The sequence below is a fragment of the Delphinapterus leucas genome, chromosome 8 (genome assembly GCF_059928025.1).
Source record: "Delphinapterus leucas isolate spDelLeu-1000000601 "Yukka" chromosome 8, BTC_Dleu_Yukka2, whole genome shotgun sequence".
NCBI lineage: Eukaryota > Metazoa > Chordata > Mammalia > Artiodactyla > Monodontidae > Delphinapterus > Delphinapterus leucas.
In genome coordinates, this window is record NC_143136.1 from 39,092,849 (window position 1) to 39,108,023 (window position 15,175).

General features: G+C 40.3%; 1 protein-coding gene across 10 annotated transcripts in view; it reads left to right on the forward strand.

The window, feature by feature from the left end:
- The window catches only part of HECW2 (HECT, C2 and WW domain containing E3 ubiquitin protein ligase 2), a 456,160-nt gene that overhangs the window by 324,976 nt on the left and 116,009 nt on the right, over positions 1 to 15,175 (forward strand). For all 10 annotated transcript variants that reach the window (XM_022567294.2, XM_089915956.1, XM_089915960.1 and 7 more), the window contains one exon: positions 14,461 to 14,595. In XM_022567294.2, the coding sequence (XP_022423002.2) occupies positions 14,461 to 14,595 (135 nt within the window). The remainder of the gene's footprint in view (positions 1 to 14,460; positions 14,596 to 15,175) is intronic.

Sequence of the window (15,175 nt, forward strand, 5' to 3'; positions counted from 1 at the left end):
GATTCCTGGTTATTCAGTGATGTCTGCTTTGGACAAATGAAGAAGCTTCCAGGCTCTCTCCTCAGTGCCACTCCCTCCTCCTGTGCTGTCACCAGAAGTAGCTCCTAAGATTCGCCTGATTTGACCTCTCTTAATGCATATGTTGTCTTGGATTTTTCGTATTACATGTTTGAACAAGGTAGTGATTATGCTTGTACCACACTTTAGCTGTCTTCAGTTTTGGAAGAGACTTTTTGTTTTCTAATTACTTAAGGCCAAAGGTTTAAATTGGGTGAGATTTCACAAGAGTCTAAACTGATATGCTTTTTTTTTTTTTTTTGAGAGTTCTAGAGTGAAAAATGTCCTTGACTTACATAAAAGAAGTAAAGTATTTTTTTAAATTGACTATTAGTTGAAGAGTAAGAACAGAATATCAGGCCTTACTAGGTAGGATGAGAATGGTGATGATAATGACAGTGACAATGGTGTTAGTGATGATACCTGCATTTATGAAGCTTATATACCATGTGCCAGGCACTGTACTAGGTACTTTTCCATGAATTATCTTATTTAGACCTCATGGAAGTTTATGAGGTGGGTATTATTATTATTACTATCTACATTTTATTGAAATTTAGAGATGTTAAATAATGTGTGTATTAGCAAGTAAGTGAGGAATTCAGGATTCTAACTCTAGGAGTATGACTCTTAACTGCTACACTCTATTGGGAGAGATTGTCTTTGGAAATGAGAGATATTTTATCATTCCAAGGAAGAAGAGTTCCAATCCAGGTACTGGGGTTACTGGTATACTTCAAGGCTGAGTCATACATACATACATACATATAGGTTTTGATTAGATCATAGGTAGTTTACTAGATGTAATGCTAGAAACACACCAGAAACACATGCATGACTTCATGCTCAAATACCATAGAGTCCTTATGCTAGGGGCGCATAGAATAATGGAAAGGAATGAAATTCACATATATTGATGACTAATTAGATGCCAGGTTCTATGATAGGATAATATATTAGCTCATTTAACTTTCACAATAATCCTATGGAATAGGTTTTGCTATAGATGAAGAAACCAATGCTCAAAGAGGTTAAGTGTGCAAGTAAACTCTTGTATACAGATCCATGTCTTTCTGTATCCAAATCCTGTAATAATTTTCCTGTGCAAGTTTAGTCTAGACCTCACTGGCCACTAGCCATCTAACTGACTTGGGATACATCATTTAAATTTCCCAGGTCTGACTTTCTTTATCTCTACAAATGAATAGAATAGGTTGATCATTGTTTGATGTGCTTATTGGTCATTTGTATATCTTCTTTGGAAAAATGTTTATACAAAGAGTTGCCACATGATCCAGCAATTCCACAGTTAGGTATATACCCAAGAGAAATGAAAATATGCTTCCAAACAAAAACTTGTACACAACTATTCACAGTAGCGTTGTTCAAAGTAGCCAGAGGGTAGAAACAACCCAAATGTCCATCAACTGATAAATGAATAAATGAATGTGGTAGATCCATACAGTGGAATACCGTTTAACAATACAAAGGAATGAAATACTGATACAGTATGGTAAACCTTGAAAATATTTGCTAAGTAAAAGAAACTGGTCACAAAATATCACATACTATTCCATTTATATGAAGTGTCCAGAATATGCAAATCTATAGAGATAGAAAGTAAATTCGTGGTTTCCTTGGGTTGGAGATGGGATGGGGAGTGAATGCTAATAGGTATGTGGTTTCATTTGGAGAAGAGAATGTTCTAAAATTATATTATGGTGATAGTTGCACAATCCTGTATATATACTAAAAACAGTGCATTATATACTTTAAATGGGTGAATTGTATAGTGTCTGAGTTATATCTCAGTAAAGCTGTTTAAAAAATTAATAGGTTAAATTAGAGGAAGACTAAGTTTCCCTTTTTACTTCCTAGATTTTATAGATCTTTGATTCTTCAGTCTTAAAGATTAGATGATACAGTTCCAAATGGGGTTTGACATCAAATATGTAATGCTTTTCTTTCTACTTTTAATTACATTTGGAAAGGTATCTTATTCAGAATTCCACACTACATTTTAATCAGTATTTTGTTCCATTACTTGATTTCCTTAATCATTTTGATTTTGGGAATTAATCCACATTTTATTTTATGTAGGATAGTCCTCATGAGACTGTGATCAATATCTACATATTTGTTGTACCTAAAGTCTAGGATTTTCAACTAACATACAGGACACATTTTGACGCCTTATTTGAAACAAAACATATAAGCAAAGAAAGTAGGCCAGTAGAGAAAGAAAATCTCTTCTTACTTCTTATTGCAGTAATTCTTAAATGTTTGTACACTCTCAGGACTGTGAAAATCAAGGGTATTTTGGGATCTGAGTTATATTGTTGATACAAACTTTTTATATTTATGCAAGAAATATGTATCGGGGCTTCCCTGGTGGCGCAGTGGTTGAGAGTCCGCCTGCCGATGCAGGGGACACGGGTTCGTGCCCCGGTCCGGGAGGATCCCACATGCCATGGAGCGGCTGGGCCCGTGAGCCATGGCCGCTGAGCCTGTGCGTCCGGAGCCTGTGCTCCGCAAAGGGAGAGGCCACAACAGTGAGAGGCCCGCGTACTGCAAAAAAAAAAAAGAAAAGAAATATGTATCAGTAGTATTAAAATGTGACTTGGTTAAAATGCTTCTGGTTCTTGGCTAGGTTTGATCATTAGTATGTGTTCATGGGGATAATATATCTGGTAGACGAATATGAGTTTTAATAAGGAAAACCAAATGTTACTTAACCTAGGAGTGTTTTTTCTTTCTTCATTTTTAAAAATTCTTTCCTCCTTTGCTCCTTTCTTTCCTCCCTCCCCCGCCCTCCCTCCCGCCCCCCCGCCCCCTCCCTCCTCCCTCCCCCCCACCCCCTCCCTCCCTCCCTCCCCCCCGCCCCCCCACCCCCTCCCTCCCTCCCCCTCCCCCTCCTCCCTCCCCCCCCCTCCCTCCCTCCCTCCCTCCCCCTCCCTCCCTCCCTCCCCCCTCCCCCTCCCCTCCCCTCTCCCTCCCTCCCTCCCCCCTCCCCCTCCCCCCTCCCCCCTCCCCCTCCCCTCCCTCCCTCCCCTCCCCCTCCCCCTCCCTCCCTCCCCCTCCCCCTTCCCCCTCCCTCCCTTCCCCTCCCTCCCCCCTCCCCCTCCTCCCCCTTCCCCCCTCCCTCCCTCCCCCTCCTCCCCCTTCCCCCTCCCTCCTCCCCCTTCCCCCTCCCTCCCTCCCTCCCTCCCTCCCTCCCCCTTCCCCCCTCCCTCCCTCCCCCTCCCTCCCCCCCCCTCCCTCCCCTTCCCCCCTCCCTCCCTCCCTCCCTCCCCTCCCTCCCCCTTCCCCCCTCCCTCCCTCCCCCTTCCCCCTTCCCCCCTCCCTCCTTCCCCCCCTCCCTCCTTCCCCTCCCTCCCCCTTCTCCCCTCCCTCCCCCCCTTCCCCCCTCCCTCCCCCTTCCCCCCTCCCTCCCCCCTCCCCCCTCCCTCCCCCCTCCCCCCCTCCCCCTCCCCCTCCCCCTTCCCTCCCTCCCTTCCCTCCCTCCCTCCCTCCCTCCCTTCCTTCCTTCCCTTTTTTTCCCGGACCAGGCCATGAACCTGTGTCCCCTGCATCAGCAGGCAGACTCTCAACCACTGAGCCACCAGGGAAGCCCCCTTCTCATTTTTAATTTGGAGGATTTGAGGAAATTATGCTGCTGTGGATCAGGATTCCTGGATCCATCACTGTCTTTCTGATCTAACTTCTACAAACCTCAGTTTTCTCTAAAGTGAGGGCTAGTAACCTGTCCTGTCTAGCTCCTGGAGCTGTGGTTGGCATCCACTTAGATAATCACAGGATTACAAATGGAAGAAAAACAATTAGGATTATAATTAAACAACTTCTTCAGTAATTGACTTATTATTATCTATAGTGTAGAAGATAAAAGCAGTACAATTACAAGCCTCTAGAGGTTTATGACTTAGTTTGGGGAAAGCAAAATATGGATTATTCAAACACCTACAAAATAAAATGGACCATACAGCACACTAAGCCAGGAATGCTACTCACTTGGTTATTCCTACCCAGCTCTCCAAAATCTTGATTTGAATGGTTAGGTAAAAGCAAGAATCTACAGTAAGTAGAACAACAACTAAAGAGTTTCATCAGTTTAGACTTTTATAAAAATGATAAAGATTTGTTATTGATGGTTAAATCCTTACTCTAATGGGAAATACACAATGACACAATGACACTGAAGAATTAGTGTCAGTGTCCCATTCCTCCTCTTAACAAACAGCTGATCTCCCTTAACTGAGGTGATCCAACAGAATAATTTTGTCACAACAGGGTTCCTTTTGTTGTTCTTGTTCTTTTTGTCCATGTTGTTCTTGATCACTGCACAGTAGTCTGCCCTCGAGTGTTTGCTTCTGCCTGAAACCTGTATAACAACCCAGAGCATTTTCTGTTTCTCTGCTATGAGTGTTCTGTTTATTGTGGTCTCTCTGGTAGATTTGTTCTCTTGCTAGATTAGTGGTCTTCTGCTCTGGTGGTTGCAATCTCCATAAGCTATGGTCATGAAGATAGTGTTTTAAAAACATCCTTAGCCAGATAAGTAACTTTCTTTTTAGAACTGGGACTGAAATCAGATCCACACATTTGCACAGAATCATGCATTTCCTGTGTAAAGCCACTAAGCACCCCTTGCCCAGACCATTTTACCCCTAATGCCTCTTATTTGGATTATAAAAGAACAGAACGTGCATCATGCACTAGTATAGGTAAAGAAAGACTTATTTCTGGCATGGGATACCTGGAGAGTTTTCATAGTAAAGATTGGATTTGAACTGAACCCTGAATGATGAGTAGGATTTTTTTTTTTTTTTTTTTTTTTTTTTTTAGCGGTACGCGGGCCTCTCACTGCTGTGGCCTCTCCCGTTGCGGAGCACAGGCTCCGGACGCGCAGGCTCAGCGGCCATGGCTCACGGGCCTAGCCACTCCACGGCATGTGGGATCCTCCCGGGCCAGAGCACGAACCCGTGCCCCCCGCATCGGCAGGCGGACTCTCAACCACTGTGCCACCAGGGAAGCCCAATGAGTAGGATTTTGATAAAATTAGATTGTGGAGAAGAGAAAATTTGGAATGGGAAAGGAAGGAAAACACCCAAAGTAAAGACATGGAAAAAGGAACACACTGGGGGGCTATGTTTGGTTCCTTTGAAGAAGTAGTGGGTTTCCTTTGCTGTGCAAAAGCTATTAAGTTTCATTAGGTCCCATTTGTTTATTTTTGTTTTAATTTCCATTTCTCTAGGAGGTGGGTCAAAAAGGATCTTGCTGTGATTTATGTTATAGAGTGTTCTGCCTATGTTTTCCTCTAAGAGTTTTATAGTGTCTGGCTTTACATTTAGGTCTTTAATCCATTTTGAGTTTATATTTGTGTATGGTGAAACTTAAAAGCCTTTGCATAGCAAAGGAAACCATAAACAAGATGAAAAAACAACCCTCAGAATGGGAGAAAATATTTGCAAATGAAGCAACTGACAAAGGATTAATCTCCAAAATTTACAAGCAGCTCATGCAGCTCAATATCAAAAAAACAAACAACCCAATCCACAAATGGGCAGAAAACCTAAATAGACATTTCTCCAAAGAATATATACAGATTGCCAACAAACATATGAAAGGATGCTCAACATTACTAATCATTAGAGAAATGCAAGTCAAAACTACAGTGACGTATCACCTCACAGCAGTCAGAATGGCCATCATCAAAAAATCTACAAACAATAAATCCTGGAGAGGGTATGGAGAAAATGGAACCCTCTTGCACTGTTGGTGGGAATGTAAATTGATACAGCCACTATGGAGAACAGTATGGAGGTTCCTTAAAAAACTAAAAATAGACCCAACAATCCCACTACTGGGCATGTACCCTGAGAAAACCATAATTCAAAAAGAATCATGTACCACAGTATTCATTGCAGCTCTGTTTACAATAGCCAGGACATGGAAGCAACCTAAGTGTCCATCGACAGATGAATGGATAAAGAAGATATGGCTCATATATACAATGGAATATTAGTCAGCCATAAAAAGAAACGACACTGAGTTATTTGTAGTGAGATGGATGGACCTAGAGCGTGTCATACAGAGTGAAATAAGTCAGAAAGAGAAAAACAAATACTGTATGCTAACACATATATATGGAATCAAAAAAAAATGGTTCTGAAGAACCTAGGGGCAGGACAGGTATAAAGATGCAGATGTAGAGAATGGACTTGAGGACACAGGGAGGGGGAAGGGGGAAGGGTAAGCTGGGACAAAGTGAGAGAGTGGCGTGGATATATATACACTACCAAATGTAAAATAGATAGCTAGTGGGAAGCAGCCGCATAGCACAGGGAGATCAGCGCAGTGCTTTGTGACCACCTAGAGGGGTGGGATAGGGAGGGTGGGAGGGAAACACAAGAGGGAGGAGATATGGGGATATATGTATATGTATAGCAGATTCACTTTGTTATACAGCAGAAACTAACACACCATTGTAAAGCAATTATACTCCAATAAAGATGTATAAAAAAACAAAACAAAGAAAAAAGGACTTCCCTGGTGGTGCAGTGGTTAAGAATCCACCTCCCAATGCAGGGGACATGGGTTCAAGCCCTGGTCCGGGAAGATCCCATATGCTGTGGAGCAACTAAGCCTGTGTGCCACAACTACTGAGCCTACACTCTAGAGCCGATGAGCCACAGCTACTGAGCCTGCGTGCCACAACTGCTGAAGCCCGCATGCGTAGAGCCTCTGCTCCACAACAAGAGGAGCCACCGCAATGAGAAGCCTGTGCACCGCAACTAAGAATAGCACCCGCTTGCCACAACTAGAGAAAGCCCGCGCATAGCAATGAAGACCCAATGCAGCCAAAAAGAAATAAATAAAATTAAGAGAGAAAAAAAGGAAGTAATGGGAACATTTTGAGAGACCCTGTATTACGTACACATACACACACACACACACACAGGAGAGCTGATGGTGTAAGATCCAATCCAAAACCCAGCAGCTTGAGACCCAAGAAAACGCCAATGTCCCAACTCAGTCAGGCCAAGGCAATTCCCTCTTACTCAGCCTTTTGACCTTCAATTGATTGGATGCGGTCCACCCACATTAGGGAGGGTGATCTGCTTAACTCAGTCTACTGATTGAAAGGTGAATCTCATCCAGGAACACACTCACAGACACATCGAAATAATGTTTGGCCAAATGTCTGGGCACCCAGTGGCCCAGTTAAGTTGACACATAAAATTAACAATCACAGACCGATATCAATGGAGTAAAATCAGTGCAAGCATCACTACAGAGGGTTAAGGATAACAGAGAGAATGATACAAAATGACATGGACAATTAGAAAAATATTACAAAGCTTGATATTTCTTATTAATAAGTTTATATAATGGACTTACCATTTGGTTTAATTTTTAAGAAAAGTGTTTATTTTTGACTCCCCTTTCAGATGTTAAATATGGAATAACTTTTTTCCTGCCTCTTTGTTTTGTACTCTCAAACAGTATTAACACAGGGTGCTTTCCCCAGTTCATTCTACTTGAGCCTATACTGAAACTTTGAGCTTTAAAAGTGATATAAACGTCATGGGCTCTTTAAATGAAAATGTAAAACGGTAACCATCTCCTTATTTAAAGTGAAATGTCTTTTCCCATAGTTTCTTGTGTTTTTCCCTACAAAAAACACTTGCTATAATATCACCCAGCTAAATTGACATCCATCTCTAAAGCCAAGCTTTGTAACTCTAGGGGTTTGTGACTTTGGATGTCACATTGGGGATTTGAGTATCAGTATGGTCCAAATATTCAACTTCGATGACCATAGCAAGTAGGAATTATGGTTATGAGGATAGATTTTTTAGAAGAGAACAAATATTTGTACAGTGAAAGTTACCACAGTCAGAGCCTACTTGAGGATTCTCATTTTACCAGATGCTAATAGATTATGTGGCTGTAGAAGTTGCCCCAGTGATGACATAGACTTTGGTCTCAGTCCCACATGAAGATGATGGCCACAGTTTATTGGGTCAGGTTCATCTTAATGAGTAAAGTGCAACTTAATATTTGGAGGTTTCAAGTGAATCCCAAAAGTCTCTTGGCAGAATAAGTTCTACACTTTGAAAAATATATTTTTCATTCATTAGAGCACTATATTAGTTATTTTTGTGACATGTCTCTTTAATTGCTTTGAAACAACTAATACCTCTTTGTGGTGGTTATCTGGTTTAATCCCCTCCAGTTACACAGCAATCCAGGTAGAGATGAAATTAAAACTCTAAATTTACAAATAACACATAGTTTTTAGAGTATCTCTTGCTTATTTTTCAGGGGGTACAATCTTGTTAGACCAAAAAGTAACTCACACATAGAGGCAGAGGTGAAGAATCCTTCTAGGGCAGTATACCTTTCAGAATGAGAGAATAAAGCAGAGGTTGGTTTTGTGAATGTATTTTTGAGTAAAATGCTAAACTCATGGAATATTGAAGGAATTGCCCAAGTATGAAGATGGCCTTTGCCTTTTATCTTTAAACAGTTGTCCTCTGACCAGCACTGACTCTTTTAAAAAAATGTAGAGCACTATTTTAAAATTTCATGGCAATGCCCTTCTATTCTACCTGAAATGTGCTGATTTGGATAACTCCATCCTTGGTCTTCTGCAGTGACGTGCTGATAAATGCTTAGCAATCAGCTCCTCAGGGGCGGTGGGGAGGAGGGCTGATCTGTAGCATTTGCCATTTTCCATGGTGTAAATTCTCCCACCATAGCCAATTTCAGGCTGCCAGCATCATCATCAACCAGCTTGAGAATTCCTTGAGGTTTCACCATCAGCTCCTGTAAGCTGGTCCATGCCATCCCCAGCATGGCACTGGCTCCCCTATATTATACTTCTAACACCTAAATACCACTACTCCCAATACATAAAATACCACCCCCCTCCCTTTGCTAACATTTTACATATGAAGTTTTGGGGATGTTTTACTTATCCACGGTGCCATGTGTCCCTGTTTTCTCTCCTAGCAACTTTAGATCTCTGATCACAGCAGTTTAACAAAATAACCTTCTTTAACTTTTTTGTTATTGATAGATGTCATGAGATATTTGGGACCACTCACTCCTTCAGATGAACCAAATGTTAGAAAAATGTTAGCATGACTATTTTTTTAGTTACAATAAACTCTACTATTCAGTGCTTTTCATCTCCAGTATTGGTGATGGAGTTCTGTCTGGGATATAATGTAGAGAAAATGATAGCATGTTTATTCCTTATAATTGGGGAAATACTAGAGAGGGGACCAGGAGCTTAGATTTATATTATGGAAGGGAGAGAATGCGTGAGTAAATTACAATCTTTATAAAAATTAAAGTAGATTACAATGAACTTTTTGAGCATTTTAAGACTTTATAGAGTTGAGAAACTAGAAGTTAGAACAGATTCAATATGCAGTGCTGCTCTCTTTTAAATTATTGTTCTTTCTTTGTTTCCATAGCTCTTTAGAGAAAGAAAGATCTGATGATGTCTTTCTGGAGCATAGTTACAAGTGCTTTTTGTTTTATTTTGTTTACATGGTCTTTTAATACGGATTCCTGGTTTGGCAAAATGTTAAGTGGAAACAATTTCAAACTTCTGTAACTTAGATTTGTTGAGCCTGAGGTTGGTATTTCTTCACAAATACTGATGCCTTTTTCTTTTCTTAAAATAATAGAAGCTTAAAAAAAAGAATTGTGTAAAGAGAGAAGTGTATTTTGTTTGGCCTCACTAATATGGGCTCCATCCAGCCCATATTTTCTGACTCTGATCATGCCCTGAAGCAGCGAAAGGGTAGAAGTTTTTAAAATGAGATTTGAATTTGGGTATTTGCATTCCTTTCAGTTTTTGATTATATTGTTAGCCCTAGTCAGCACTGGGAAGCTTGAGTGAATTTCCTTAATGAAACTTAACAGTAGGGAATCTGTGTTGTTCAAAATTTGCTTTGCTAGTGGCTAATCTGAAAAAGACTCCTTTTTTGATACAATTGCTTTTTTTGATGTGGTCTGCCTTCTCAACATACTGTTTATTCGGACAGTATTTATTGATACATGGTAGACAATTTCATAAATAAAGGCAGGCTATTCAAGAATGGTGACATAAAAAAATAAAATGGTGACCCAAATTAAATTTTTTTTAAAAAGGAATAGGTCAGCTTCATTACTGGCTTGAACTAGTTAGGACATCCTATGGGAAAGTGATCCACTTTTGTGACATAATCGATTTGTGCATCACAAATAGAAATGTCAAGCCTAAAATTTGCACTGTATTTTTTCTATGCTTTGATCTTTGTTTTGAAGTAGAATACATCTTCCACAACTCAGTTGTGACCTCAGTCATCTCCTTTACGTGGATATAGCAAAGCACCAAGGAAGCCTGTCCAGGGTCACACAGGGAGCGGAGCAGAGCCAAAGCACATGCCAAGGAATTGCCTCTTCGTGCTGCCCTCGGCTAGCGCTAGTGTGCTAGCTGCGTGGTTTCGATAGTGGTCTTAATTGAGACTTTTCCCCCAAGTACTTGGCAGACTTAAAAAGCACATGTAAACAGTATACACATTCCATTTACTCTGAAACTGAGCTCCTTGTGGAATACAAATTAGCACCTATGCTCCAGCCACAGCCCACCCTCCAGCAGGGGAGCCGTACAGATTGTGCAGAGGACGTACAGTTTGCTGTCCAGCATCAGTAGCAACCTTTTCAGCACTGAAACAGTGGTGAGGCCCAGCACTCTGAGTGACAGTTATTGTCGGCCTAATTCAATAAATACTTAAATACTTTTCTAAAATCAAGTACTGTGTGAAGGCAGTGGGAAGAACATCAAAAGGAAAAATAGGAGGCAGAAAGAATGGAAGAAAAAGAGGAGAACTATGAAAAGGAGAGGGAGGGGAAAGAGGCACTGCTCACTGGGCTTTGAAGTCAGAAAGATGGATTCAAATCTCAGCTTTATACTTTCCCAACTCTGCATTTCACTTAAACCTCGGACTGTTACCCAACTGTATTAAAGGTGAACAATAATGAGAAATCATTATTTATGAAATAATGAAAATCCTTATTTATAATGGTGGTGGCCGGCTTATGCGTTCTTCTTTGCTGACTTCAGTGCATCACTTAGGATCTGGTTTGGCTGCATTGTGACAGAGACCTATACAAAGTTTACTATACAAGATTTTATTCTGTCATATGAAGCAGTTCAGAGATAGGCAGTCTAGGGCCCTTAAGGTGGTTTCTTAAGTTGTAAGAGCCTTGGCTCCTTACGGCTTTTTATTCAGCCATCCCTCATCTTCAGGGTTCGTTATGGCTGCTGGGGTTCGGCAATTACATCTTTGTTTCAGGGAGCAGAATGGATGAAGTACAGAAGGAGGGCTTTACCTTGTAAAAATCTCCTTGGAAAGGAGTTTTCCAGAAGTATCATGTGACCCTCTGTTTACATCTCATTGACCAGAGCTTAATCTAGGCCATACGTACCTACAAGGAGCCTGGGAAGTGTGGGTTCACTGGTTCTCCTCTTTTTTTTTTTTTTTTGAGCTTTGTTTATGGGCTACAGGGAGAACCACTGTAATCCTTAGGAAAATGTCTCAGAAGTTAATACTGTTATTATTAGTAATAATAATATTAACTCACATTTAAGGGGTCTCAGGTACTATGTTCAGAAATTTATATGAACCATCTCATTTTATCTTCCTTTGATGTAGGCGTTATTATACCTATTTAACAGAAAAGAAATTGTAGTTTGAAAAAGTTAAGTAGTTTGCCCAGTGTTATGTCAGTAGTAAGTGGTGGAGCTAGAGCTCAGACCCAGGCTTGTCTTTTTCTAGATCCCAAGCATTTAATCACTACTTTGTCTCGGACTTCTCAAGTTTTAACTTGATAGTTTATCCATGTCCACGTGAGGTGTTTTAAAACCTTTTATCCTATTTGTGGTATTATAGTCTTCAGCTCTCCACACTTTTCACCCAACACACACACACACACACACACACACACTTCTCTCATGTATTTTTCTCAAATCTTTCAGTATTTCTATGCTTACATAAAAGAATGCGACTTTTAATACTTGGTTAGTTCATTGTCAGTTGTATTCCTGTATTTTGGTCAGGAGTCTGCTGTTCGAGTTTTTGGCAGTTTATTTACTGAGCACTCTCTTTCTCCCAGCTGCAGCCCTAAAAGCTATTAGGGAGAACAGGGTGAGTAAGAAAGGGTCCCTACCCTGAAGGCATTCACAGTATAATTTTTTATAGAATGGATTTTAGAGAAGCCTCTTAACGTCAAATTATACTATGACACTCCATGTAAATCACAACTGACCTAGATGTACACACCCATTTGTCCTTATAATTACAAGTGATTCATCGTTACCTCTAAATGACCACCTGTTCCTTCAAAACATTCCTAAGACATTAGGTAAATAGGCAATTCTATTTTCATACTCTTTGTATTTTCCCCTTAAAACGACATGGCTAATATTATTGTTGTAGTAATAAGAGCTTAATCTTAATATACATAAAGAGAATATTAAATTGACTATAATACCTATTATGTTGAAATGTATATTAAAAAATGAATTTCTATTTTATGACATTTTAAATAGTGGCAGAAATAATATACATACATTTGTATTAGAAGCTCAACTCAAACGGGGACTAGTGTCACATTTGAGACCAGAGCCTGACAATACAAGCCTGTGTAGGGTTTATTGTTGGTGTACATTTTTACAAGATCAGAGAAGAAAGATATTCCACCTGATAGGTTATGGAAAAGGGAGCATTACCCAGGGATGTGAGGTTGGTGACTCCGTCCTACAAGACTTCCCATTTAATCCAGTCTTTGTACCTGGAAATCGGATATCGAGAGAAGGGACAGACAAGGATTCTTGTTTTGGCCATTTCTCTGCTTTGTTTCTAGTGCACATTCTGCTTAAAGTTATTTTTTTTTAAAGAAGTCATTTTTCCCCCTATTTGGGAGCTACTTACAAATTATTTTGCTCTGTTTCCTGATTATCTACAGAAACATTTTGTTTCATAATGGAAAGGTGAATTTTTAATCAGCATAAATATACCATCTGCCCCTGGGATTTGCCTAGATGCATTCATTCCTAGTCTTTAAGGTACTTTGTTAACAGAGCTCCATCAGTTCTTTTTTGCTTAGGTTATTTGGCATATATCATGTCTCCTGACATTTATCAGTAATGAGTCTCCAGGCTCTCCTAATAGTCCTTTTTATCTTGACCTAATTAACTTTATCTGATCATGGAAAACTTATATTTTCTAATTATCCTTGAGATGATGGGCTTCATTATTACCTTGAATGAATTTTACATTGCAAACTTAACACCATTTTGTTCCTAATGATAATGAAAAATAGCACTTACATCGAGTTTTAAAATTAAACAAACAGAATTTTTAAAGGCCTTTCTACATTACATGCAATCCTTACTGCAAAACTGAGGGAAATGGTTTATGCTCATGCGTGGTTTCATGTCACAAGGGATTCTGCAGTAAACATGACAGACATGGTTTCCTCCTTCCTATCACTTTATGGTGGAGAAATGTTTATTATGAATGAAGGAGGCATGTTTTTATAAGAAATCTATATCCCAGAGAACTTAAGTGTCTTGCCCTGAGTCATTGTATGTGATAGAATTTATCTGGGTGTGTGATCAATGACCAAACTGGAAAGAAAGTAAGAAGGAGATTGTAAAGAGTCTTGGAAAACTGACCAAAGGGTTGGAATGTTTTTTCTATAGATAACAGGTAGCCATTAGAGGCTTTGGATTGGAGTGGAAATGTAGTCAAAGCTTTTAGAAAAAAATTCTGATAGTGAGGTGCCATTCAGTGAATAAGGTTGTAGAGATGTGGAACAACTGAGAAACTATTAATCATTATATGTTTAAGAGAAAACCCTGAAATAATGGAATGAATGATAGGCTGGGGTGGGACAAATAGAGGAGACACTATAATGAGAAAATGGGGGAGGACTTGGTAGCTGATTACATAAAAGGAAAAGAGAAGTCAATGATGTTTGAAAGAAAAACTTGGTAATAACCGATAGCAGTAAGAGCAAAGAGCATCAGTTAAGAGAGAAGCCCAAATGTCCACTCAGGGGGCTTCTTTCTAAGATCCTATCTTTGATGACTGTATTTCCTAAAGCCAGGAACAATGTTCCTTCCTGCTGTCTTCATTCTGCATCCAATCTAAGCGTTGCTTCCTCTCTTCTGGTCTGTCCTGAGGGAAGAAGGAGAAATTCTCCCGAAGATTTGAAATTACGAGAAAACGGAGCGAAGGTTTTCACTCCAAAGTGGGTCTTTCCCTGCATGTGTGAAATGATAGGACCGCTAGACAGGTGTGTGCCATGTACGGAGTGTTGACTGAGTGGGTTGCTTCCTAGGCATTTTTTGTCGATCACAACTCGCGTACCACCACTTTCATCGATCCCCGGCTCCCGCTTCAGAGCAGCAGACCCACGAGCGCGCTGGTGCATCGACAGCACCTGACCAGGCAGCGCAGCCACAGCGCAGGCGAGGTGAGTCCTGAGCCTTAGCGACCGACCTGTTGGCTGATAGAAGCACGGGATGTGGGGTTTATGGAATCGTGCTGCCTCTTTCTTATTGTTTTGTTTTTCTAGTTTGATTTAGAGACTATCATTTGGAGGCTGAAAGTGTTGGAATGTTAACGGGGTTTCTCTGGAAACTCATAGAGCCTAAATTACAGGTTTAAAAAGTAGGACATGTGAGGAAAGTTTGAAGAAATTAGAGATTTAGAAAAAAAAAAAGTTCAGTGGATGGTGAGGGAATTCATGATGCAATACAGTGTTCAAGAGAGGATGATGATGAGCCCTTTTGCATACCTAAGAGCAGCTTCATAGGAAGGAAGGAATGTAACTTTTTTAGGGGATTAAAATTAGGTTAAAGATAGGGAAGTTTCTTAAGTGAGTATTGCTGGATTAGATTAAAATCTTCGGCCAATGCTATGGGGTTGTGGCATCCTCACTAATATTCTTTAAAGTTAGGATATGTATGAGGGTTGATTTATGTACTCTTAAGTGCTCAGAGAAAATGGGTAGCATTAAGAATTACTAAAAGCTCTACCGTACTCTATTATAC